Below are 9,953 nucleotides of genomic sequence, written 5' to 3' on the forward strand. Positions count from 1 at the left end.
CTCCCAGCTTCTTTCCCTCTTCCTGCATCCCTAACTCCTTGATACGAAAACAGCAAAATATGGATGCCCAAGCAGGATCTCCTGAATTCACACAGAATTAATATCAAGAGGAATGTGACCTCCCCCACCTTATTTTTTAACTAGAAAGAATGGAAACAACCCAAACCCAGCTCCCCCCACCAACTTGTTTCTCACGGAGTCACCAGGAAGCCCCCAGGCCCTCTATTGCCCCACAATAGAGTCATCCAGCCCCTCAGCAAGTGGCACTTTCAGCCTCCTGCAAAGTTTTCCCCCAACCCCTTTCTCATGCCTGTTAAAACATCCAGAGCATTCATTTTTATTTATTAAGGCAACTGTGCATAAAAGATGGAGGCCCCCAAACTCTGGAGCCAGTCTGCCAAGCTCTGAGTCCCAGTCCAGTCATTCACTGGCTGTGTGACCTTCGTCAGGCAGCTTAACCTGAGTCCTATCTGCAAAATGGAAGGAAGGACAACCCATAGGGTTGAGATGAGGATACAATCAGGTAATGCATATAAAATGCTCATCCTGGTGCTTGCAACAGAGAAAACTCTAGTAAATGTTGATTTATTGTCATTGCTAAATGGCTTCCTGGCTCCCTGCTGGCTCCTTGTAAGCCCTCAGCAGAAGTTTCCTTCCCTTCCATTCCCTAATGCCCCACACCCAAGAGCCACCACCATCACCTCAGGTGGTAGGACAATTATTTGGTTCCCATCTGCCTTGTTTTGGCTCATCCTAATCCAGTGGAAATTAAAAGACGCTTGCTCCTTGGAAGAAAAGTTATGACCAATCTAGATAGCATATTAAAAAGCAAAGGCATTACTTTGCTAACAAAGGTCCATCTAGTCAAAGCTATGGTTTTTCCAGTAGTCATATATGGATGTGAGAGTTGGACTATAAAGAAAGCTGAGCACCGAAGAACTTATGCTTAAGATTCTTGAGAGTCCCTTGGACTGCAAGGAAATCAAAACAGTCCATCCTAAAGGAAATCAGTCCTGAATATTCATTGGAAGGATTGATGCTGAAGCTGAAACTCCAATACTCGGGCCACCTGATGCAAAGAGCCAACTCATTGGGAAAGACCCAGATGCTGGGAAAGATTGAAGGCAGGAGGAAAAGGGGACGACAGAAGATGAGATGGTTGGATGGCATCACCAACTCGATGGACATGAGTTTGAGTAAGCTCCAGGAGTTGGTGAAGGACAGGGAAGCCTGGCGTGCTGCAGTCCATGGGGTCACAAAGAGTTGGACATGACTGAGCAACTGAACTGAACTGAACTGAAGCCAATGGATGGGGGGTCTGGTTACAAAGATATCCCCACTTGCCCAAGCCTCCTGCACCCTGGGCTCTTGACCAAACTGCAGTCATCCAGTTTGGGTGGGGGTCCATCTGTCTTGCAATGATGGGGAAGTGTGTCTGGTCCTCGTCTTTCTGCCCTAGAAGGGGCAGAGGCTGTGAGTCAGCTTCTCCCCATTCCTGGACCCAGTGGATTCCAGGTCAAAGCAAGTTCATGCCAGCTGCTGTTCTGGAAAGTCCTGATCCAGAGGGCAGACGGGACAGGCACCCAGGCACAAGCCCAGGAAATAAGACAGTTTTGACCTAGCCTTTCTCCTTGGCCAGCAGCCAGGTCCTCAGCTGGAGTCATGGCAGCAGCAGTCGATGGAGCATCCACAGTTACTCCCAGGTCGGAAGCTGAAGGACACCCATCAGAGAAGGCCCTCAGCCCTACCCCACCTGACCTGACAGATCTACCTCAGAAGGTGACCCAGCCTGACCTCCCACCTCCAAACTGGCACCAGGAGAAGCCCAGGAAGAGTAGCCACGTTCTCAAGGAGCTGGGCGTGAGTGTCCATTTCCTGCAGTGCGGTGCTGTGGTCCGGGGAGGGAATGGAGTAGAGGGGGCACATGGTGCCGGGGTGGGGGTGGTAATGCAAGGAGACCTGAGGATGGAGGGGGATTGAGACAGTGCTTAACACTCATTCTAAGATTTAAAATTCCATGGAGGGATGGGAGAGGCAGTCTACATCCACATGACACTGGCTCAGTGTGGCTCATAGAAGCCTCAGTAGAAGAAGCTTCTTCTCCTTCCCCCTCTTTCCCATCCCCTCCACCTCAGCCCCCAGAGACACTGCCATGGCCACAAGTGGTAGGACAGGTATGTGACTCCCACCTGCCTTCCCGAGAAGTGGTCCTTCCTTGCAGGCCCACCAGGATCCTTAGAAGGCAGGAAGTGAGCTCTGTGCAGCTCGCTGGTCCAGGAGCTCAACCAACTCCATTAGGGCCAGTTCCCTGACAGCGGCTCTCTGTCCCCTGCCCCTGTCTCGCCCAGGCCGTCCATGTGGTCATCGCTCTGGTGTACTTGTTCATTGGAGGTTACCTGGTGGCTGCTGTCCAGAACCTTCACCTGGTGGTCCAGAAGTGTTGGTATCCATTCTGGGGGGCTGCCTCTGTGAGTAGATGTCAAAATATGGGCCGGCTTTGGGGATGCACAGGCAGGCCCAGAGGACCTGGCTTTTGGGAGGGGGTGCAAGGTTGGGGGCAGTGAATGAATAGCAGCGAGGCAGCCTCGGCCCCTGCACAGCCTCCACGCTCCACGTCCACTCTCTCAGTCACACCGGAAGCAGCTTCTTCCCAGGGGCTCCTGCGGGCCTGCAGCCCAAGAGAGCAGCCCCCGGGCTCTCAGTGTGCATGCTTGCTGAGTTGCTTCAGTCATGTCTGACTCTTTACTACCCTGTGGACTGTAGTCTGCCAGGCTCCTCTGTCCATGGGATTCTCCAGGCAAGAATACTGGAGTGGGTTGCCATTTCCTCCTCCAAGGGGTCTTCCTGACCCAGGGATTGAACCCAGGTCTCCTGCATTGCAGGTGGATGCTTTAATGCTGGCTTTAATGCTTTAATGCTTTAATGGTGGCTACCAGGGAAGATCTTGGCACCCTCCTCTAATTACCAAGTTTATCCAGCACAGAGGAGGGTGAGTGTGAGCTGGGGCAGCTGCACCTTCCCCAGGCTTCCTCGGAGGCCTTTGGATCTGGCCACACATCCCTGGTGCCCAGAGTCTCTGTCAGGGCCAGTCTGCAGGGCACAAGGCTGTTGGCCAGGGTGGGAGGAGAGAGGAGACCACTGCCCACACCTTCCCTGGAGGCTCCCCAGGGCATCCTCTTCCATCCTGGGTCACAGTGGAGTCCTGCTTCCACACCTAGTACCAGCTCCCAGACACCCTCCTAGACACGTGTCCTGGCCCCTCGCCTGCTGCCGCTTCAGTTCTCTGACCCCACAGCTCCCACCTGAGCTTTCTGTGCACAGCATAGAAACTACTGTCCCTACATGAGTGCCTACCCATCCCTGTGCTCCCAGTGATGGGTGCATAGAAGGCACTCAGCACACATATGAAAGAATAATCTCAGAAAAATACCAGAGACCCTGGAACCAAGAGCTAATATCCTCCAAACTGTAGGATCCAGGAAGGGAGCGAGGCTTGGAGTGGAAGCCATAGTTCAGTTGCTTGCAGAGGGGTGGTCTGGGCTGCTACACTAGGAAAGCAGGAGAGAAGAGTAGCCTGGCTGGAGTGGGGCCTGGGATGGACCACGTGGGGGCAGGTGAGCTCCCTTTGTTGGAGGAATGATGTTCCCTATCCCACCAGCCCCCACAGGTTGTCTTTTTTTAAGATCATAGTGGGAAGGGAATTTGTGGGTTTCAAGGAACCCCAGCCTCTCCCTTAAGACTGTTTCAAATCTGTTCCTCAGTTCCTCATTTCCGGGATCTTGGCAATAACAATGGAGTCGTTTCAGAAAAATTATCTGGTAAGTTGGAGGGTTAAGACTGTTCTCTCCCATCCCAAGGCTGGGCTAATGTCACAAAGGGCATCATGTGTAGTAGGGATTCCAGAGGCAGTTTGCCAGGATTTGCCAGAAGCGGGTACAGTGGGTCCAAGCAGAAAAGCCCCTGTCGTGGGGGTCTGTCTCTCACCCCGACTCCCTGCCGTTCTCTCCACCTGCTGCCCTTCCTCCACCCCAGGTCTGGCCACCGTCCCATCAGGCCAGGCCTGGAGGTGTCAGCCAGCCTGTTCACCCAGCAGCCTGGGTGACTATTCTGGCAATCACCCCTTGGCTCCCCTGTGCCCTCGGCTTACCTCCCATGTCAGCAAGTCTGTGAGTCCCGAAGGCCAGGTCACAGCTGGGAGTCCACCAACCTCTCACCTCTAGGGCCCAGCCAGACACAACTGTTTCTTGCCTGCTCTGTGCTATTTTCTGCCAGAGTACCTTACCCTCTCCCCACTGGGCATTCTCTCCTGGCTTTGACTTTCCTTCTGATCATTCTTCAAGGGTCAGCTTACATGTCTCCTCTTCCAGATAGTCTTCCCTGATCTGCCATGGCTGGCTTCTGTGTCCCCACAGCTCCTTAGACCTCCTGTCTCCCTCTCCCATGCACTAAGCTTGGGCAGCAGGTGTCTGAGCATCTTTCTAGCCTGGGGTGGCCGAGGGAGGCAGAGTGGGCACCCTCACAAGCCTGGGTGGATGGAGGTGGATAGGGGATGGAAGGACCATCCCACCAATCCTGTGTCATGGCCTCAGCCCACCCTCCACCCCCAAGCCCTGGCTGGGTCCACACTCATGGCCCCCCAGCCTGGGCTTGGCGGTAGCTGCCCTCTGCCCTTTCAGGGATCACATCAGAAGGGTATAGTGCCATTTACCCAGAGCAGAGGCAGGAGATGCTCGGCAAAGCCCTGGCTCTTCCTCCTGGGCTGGGCCCCTTGCAGAACCAAAAGCCTCCCCACTTCCTACACCTGAGCCTAGGGAAATACCTACTGCAGAGAAATCCATTCTAGCACAAGGGCTTGGAAGAGCCTTATGTTCATACTCTTTCCCTGTTACAGGAGTTTGCACTTGGCAAGAGGCTCATGGAATAATGCACAAATAACCCAAGATAAGGATGAGCAGAGGCATTTCAGGAGCCATGGTGGGTGGGGGAGGAGGCAGACTTGAGTGAGAGAGGATAGGGGACCTTCGGGGTTCGTCCTGTCCTTTCCTGTGGAGGAGGGGGGCATTTGGATGCCTGAGAAAATGAAAGTGAAAGTCGCTCATTGGACATGTCATGTCCAATTCTTGGCAACCCTGTGGACTATCCAGTCCAAGGAATTCTCTGGGCCAGAATACTGGAGAAGGTAGCCGTTCCCTTTTCTAGGGGATCTTCCCAGCCCAGGGATAGAACCCAGGTCTCCGGCATTGCAAGCATCATCAGTTGGCATATCTGATGCCAAGATGACTGGAGACAGCTTTGAGAGGGAGATGGAACATACTTCTTTGTTACAAAACCTAGGGACCCAGCGGCAGTCCTTTGCTTCTCGTGATCCCATGGGAACAGTGGTCCCCAATCTTTTTTTCCACAGACTGGGGGCTGGGCAGGGAGTTTTTGCAATGATTCAAAAAACATTACATTTATCGCACCATTTATTGCCTGGAAAAATCCCATGGACTGAGGAGCCTGGTGGGCTGCAGTCCATGGGGTTGCTAAGAGTCAGACACGACTGAGCGACTTCACTTTCACTTTTCACTTTATTGCTATGACTACGTCAGCTCTACCTCAGATCATCAGGCATTAGAACCCAGAGCTTGGGGACCCCACCATATAAGATGAGGGCTGGTGGGGGCCTCCTTGGTGGTCGGCTGGCTCAGAAAGCCATGTTGGCGTGAGGAGCCTCGGGCCCAGAGATGGGCAGTGTTTTCCTGAATGTCCCAGAGTGAGCTACTGGCTGGCCAGGGAAGAGGACTTAGACCCCGTCTGTAGCCTTTGGACAATGATTGTTATTTCTTCTTTGCTTATAGAAGGCGTGCCTGGTAGCAAACTCCATCAGCTTCCTCTGTGTGCTGGCTGGGCTCTTTGTTATTGCCAAGGACCTCTTTCTGGAGACTCCATTTGAGTTCCCCATCTGGAAACCGTACCCCACTGATACTGTGAGTGCCCGACCCCCAAGGGTCCTCTGACTCCCAGGAAAGCCTGCCTTGGGCTTGGCTCAGAGGAAGTTTCTAGCTCTCAGAGAACCTCATCTGGAGCCCAGCATGGGTGGCCAGCCCATCCCCCCACCCCAAGGTACAGAGATGATATTGGCCTTCTTGCTGGTTGGCATCAAGGAGCTGAACAGGGCCTGGACTCACGGCTCCCACTTTAATCATTGAGGAAACGGAAGCCCAGAGAGGGGGAGGGGCCTGCCTGAGGTCAAGTAGCAAGTTGGCAGCAAATTCAGGACCATAATCTAGGACTGCTGATTTCTTGTTCAAGGCTCTATAAATAGCATAGCCCCAGTGACCCCAATAACTGAACCTCACAGCAGCCTTGCGGAGCTGGCCGAGCTCACTTTGTTACCCCCATTTTATGGAAGTGAACACTGAAGTCCAGAGAAGCTAAACTAGTGGATCAAGATCACATAGCAAGGCAGGGGTGCAGTGAGGACTCAGTGGGGTCTAGACTTCAAGCTCAGTGCTTTTTTAGCCACAGCCTCCCCTGAACCAGGAGGAGGGCTTGAGGATGCATTGCAGTATTCTTGCCTGGAGAATCCCACGGACAGAGGAGCCTGGTGGGCTACAGTCCACGGGGTTGCAAAGAGTCAGACACGATTGAAGCAACTTAGCACGCACGCACGCACTCCTGAAGCAGAAGGTGGGCCAGTTGTTCCATGTGGGTGGCTGCTGGCCTCAAGGTCAGTTTCCAAGTGTTCTGACCACGATGGTTCACTATTCCTTATCGCCCTCCACCATGCTCACACAGGTTGAGCACACATGTGGACACGCATGCACAGACACACACATGCACACATTCCCTACTGGATGCTTGTGGTCCCAAGAGATATCCCAGCTGTATGGTGATCCTCAACCCAGTTCTTCCCCTCCCCTGCTATAAGCGATGCTGCTTCTCCCTGAGCTTAGATATCCCCATCTAAGTGGGATTGGATGAGATGATGCTGAAGTCCACTTGCCATTCTACCAGGGGCCCACGAGAAAACCTCAGTCCTCAAACACTGTGCACCAAGGACCCATGGGTGCCTGGTACTGGGCATAGAGCAGAGCCACGTCCTGCCTACTGGGCACACCTGGGAGCTGAAATCCCACTGTCCTTGCTGGCAGGTCTGACCGCTGCCCGTGCCCAGGTGATGGGTGCAGACACCCAGCGGAGGCTCACCTGCCTCTCCCTCCCCGCTCTCCCTCACAGGTCCACATCCAGAGGCTAGTGCTGGCCCTGCTCTGTGTCACCTGTGTGGAGGTCTTCCTGCCGGGGCTCATGGCTATCGTGGCATACAGGGATGCCCGCCTGTCTGCAGAGGTGAGGGCCTCCAGGAGATGGGGAACGAGGCTACAGAGGGCAAAGAGAGGGGAGCATCAGGCAGTAAGGGGAGCTTACCATCAGTAAGCTGGGCCACACACAGAGGCAACCCACAGTCTAGTAGGGGAGATAAGGCACGGGACGGGGGAGGGCACCAATTCAAGGTGAAAAATGGGGGCCACCGGGGAGGAAAGGCCACGGATGCTCAGACCAGCAGGCCACAGTGCTCCCAGCTCTCAAGCCCTTGGAGAGCTTATGAGGGAGATCCGTGGAGACAGGCAGGATCTGGCCCTGCAGGTGGGATGGGAGAGGGACCCATAGTAGAGGGAACAGCAGGGGCAATGGCTCAGAGACCTGCCAGGGAAGGCTGGTGGAGCCATAGTATGTTGTGGGGTGTGGCTGTAGTGGGAGCCAGCAAAGGGGGGATCACAGGGACTGAGCACTTCGGAGATACCAAGTACCCTCTCTGTTAAGCATGTGAGAGAAACACGACTTGTTTAACATAATCTTGTCAACTGCCCTTTGAAGTGGGCACTAACCTTCCCCCCATTCTACAGATAAGTAAACCGAAACTTAGAGAGGCCATGTCACTTTCCAAGGTCAAACACCTGTAAGGAAATCCAGGACTCAGTCCGAGGCATGTTTCACCCAGATCCAAGACCTCGAGTACTTGTGAAGCTGGCAGAATGGCAGGCTGGGACCAAAAAGATCTAGAAATAAAAAACTAGTCTCTCCCCACCCCAGAAGTGATATCCTAGACTCATTTCTTTGAAGGGAAAAAGAAGTTCACATTATAATCTTAACTGTGGAACACTGTAAAAAAAAAAAAAAAAAAGGAAATATATGGTCTAAATTCCCTGTAATTCTGCAAGGTCAACACTTCAATTGTTTTCATGTTAGGGTCATGATGTTCTGAGTTTTTACATAGCACTGACATGACTTTACATTTGAGTTTTACTCACACCAAGTAAATAAGTTGTCTCAGTCATCGCCTGGCTGTCTGGCAGAAAGTCTTCTTGTTAAGTCATCAGAGAGCTAGAAGGGCCTTGTTTGTGTCAGTTTCCCCACCTTCATGGGAACTTGAGGCTCCAACAAGTGAGCCATCAGGAAGGGCTTTGTTGATCACCACATGCTCCTCATATTGGAGCATCAGGGACAGCGGCTTCTCTCTTTGGCAGGAGGATGACTCGCCTCTTGTCCCTGACTCACCATTGGAGCTCAAGGAGCAGTCGATGATGCCTCCACCGTCCTATGAGGACGTCACTCAAGGTGACCTGCAGGACGAGCAGGAGAGGAGGTGAAGAGGCCCTGGGATCCCTGCACTGTCCAAATTCACCCCATCTTCCTGACTAATATGAACTGGTTCCAAGGGGCAGTTACCAGGAAGGGGCAAACACTGTCATTGCTAGAAATGTCTGCCCCATGCTGGTAGCCAAGTCAAGGACCCAGTCCAGCCCCTCAGCCCAGAAGGAATCTCCAGGCCCCCATCTGCTGTAACATTTCTGCTGGACCAGAGCACAGTAGGCAACTGCCCACCCACCTGGTAAGCCCCAAGAGTGGACTTCTGGGCCAGCAGCCCCCGGCACGCTCTTCATCAGTCTCTTCACCCAGTCAGTGATGGGTGCACCAGGAACCTGTCCACATGGGGCTGAGGGTGGAGCCAGAGAAGGTCCCTGAGAACCCAGGGAGGCACCATCTTCCCTCAACTCATCCTACCGAGAGGTCTCTGCAAGAACTTGGGCATCTGAATCCCTGGATTCCGGGGGGGTGGGGGAGGGGTGGGCGGCAGCAGAGGCATTGAGTCAGACAGAAACTGACCAGTTCTTCCCACCAAACAGTCAATGTGTCTCCCTGCCCCTCCCTCTCCCCATCCCAGCTTCAGTGTCTCCATCTGTACAGTAAGGTGGCGGGCGGGTGAGATGATCAGCTGGAAAGCTCTGAGATCAGAGACAAGTTCAGAATCCCAGTTGTGACATCTGAGGTTGTCGTGAAGTTTCAGCCTCAAAATTCTGCACCTACTTGGGCTGAGTGAATGAGGTAGGGGGTGGGAAGAGACTGACCTTTCTCATTTCCCAAATTTCAGTCATCCAGGAACAGTCTTCATGAGTTTGCTTTATTGTACTGTATTCTGTTTGTTTCCTTAAATTGCCCTTTTTCTCACATACAATAAAGTTGGCCAGGTAATTTGTATCTGCAACAAACAGGAAGTCAGTATCTTTCCATAAAAAGAAGCCAACCACAAAAATCACACAAACAGGGTGAGAAAAAAAAAAACAAAAACGCAACAACAGCCACTTGCTGCTCCACCTCTGTGACCTCACCTGCTTCCCTCTGCCTCTTGCCTACTCTGTACCGCCACCTGGCTTCCTGGTGGTCTCACACACATCCCTGTACACCCCTGCCTCTGAGCCATCCCCTTGCTCTTCCTCCACCTGGACGCTCTCCACATGGATATGCAGAGCTCACTCTTTGAATCCTTACTGGGCTATGACTCTGGGCCATTGATGATGTCATCTAATCCTCCCATCAATCTACGATGTAGGTTCTGTTGCCATCTCCATTTCATGCAGGATCGGAGAAGTTAAGCAGGTTGTCCAAAGGCAACCAGCTATACATTTGCA

At 53.0% G+C, this 9,953-nt stretch overlaps 1 protein-coding gene across 1 annotated transcript; it reads left to right on the forward strand.

Moving 5' to 3' along the window:
- The first annotated feature begins 1,662 nt into the window (after positions 1–1,662).
- MS4A10 (membrane spanning 4-domains A10) lies at positions 1,663–9,138 on the forward strand. The gene is made up of 7 exons (XM_044943968.2): positions 1,663–1,860; positions 2,349–2,468; positions 3,762–3,818; positions 5,841–5,969; positions 7,222–7,332; positions 7,890–7,942; positions 8,318–9,138. Exons 1-7 carry the CDS (start codon positions 1,663–1,665, stop codon positions 8,631–8,633), a joined length of 984 nt encoding a protein of 327 aa, XP_044799903.2. The 3' UTR covers positions 8,634–9,138.
- The last annotated feature ends 815 nt before the right edge of the window (positions 9,139–9,953 follow it).

The sequence above is a fragment of the Bubalus bubalis genome, chromosome 5, assembly GCF_019923935.1.
Source record: "Bubalus bubalis isolate 160015118507 breed Murrah chromosome 5, NDDB_SH_1, whole genome shotgun sequence".
NCBI classification, from domain to species: domain Eukaryota; kingdom Metazoa; phylum Chordata; class Mammalia; order Artiodactyla; family Bovidae; genus Bubalus; species Bubalus bubalis.

Bases quoted from the DNA above. Each gene is read 5' to 3' on its own strand.
- MS4A10 (XM_044943968.2), top strand. From the start codon at position 1,663: ATGGCAGCAGCAGTCGATGGAGCATCCACAGTTACTCCCAGGTCGGAA. The intron at 5,970-7,221 runs GTGAGTGCCCGA...TCTCCCTCACAG, and splicing joins AACCGTACCCCACTGATACT to GTCCACATCCAGAGGCTAGT. The intron at 7,333-7,889 runs GTGAGGGCCTCC...CCCATTCTACAG, and splicing joins ATGCCCGCCTGTCTGCAGAG to ATAAGTAAACCGAAACTTAG.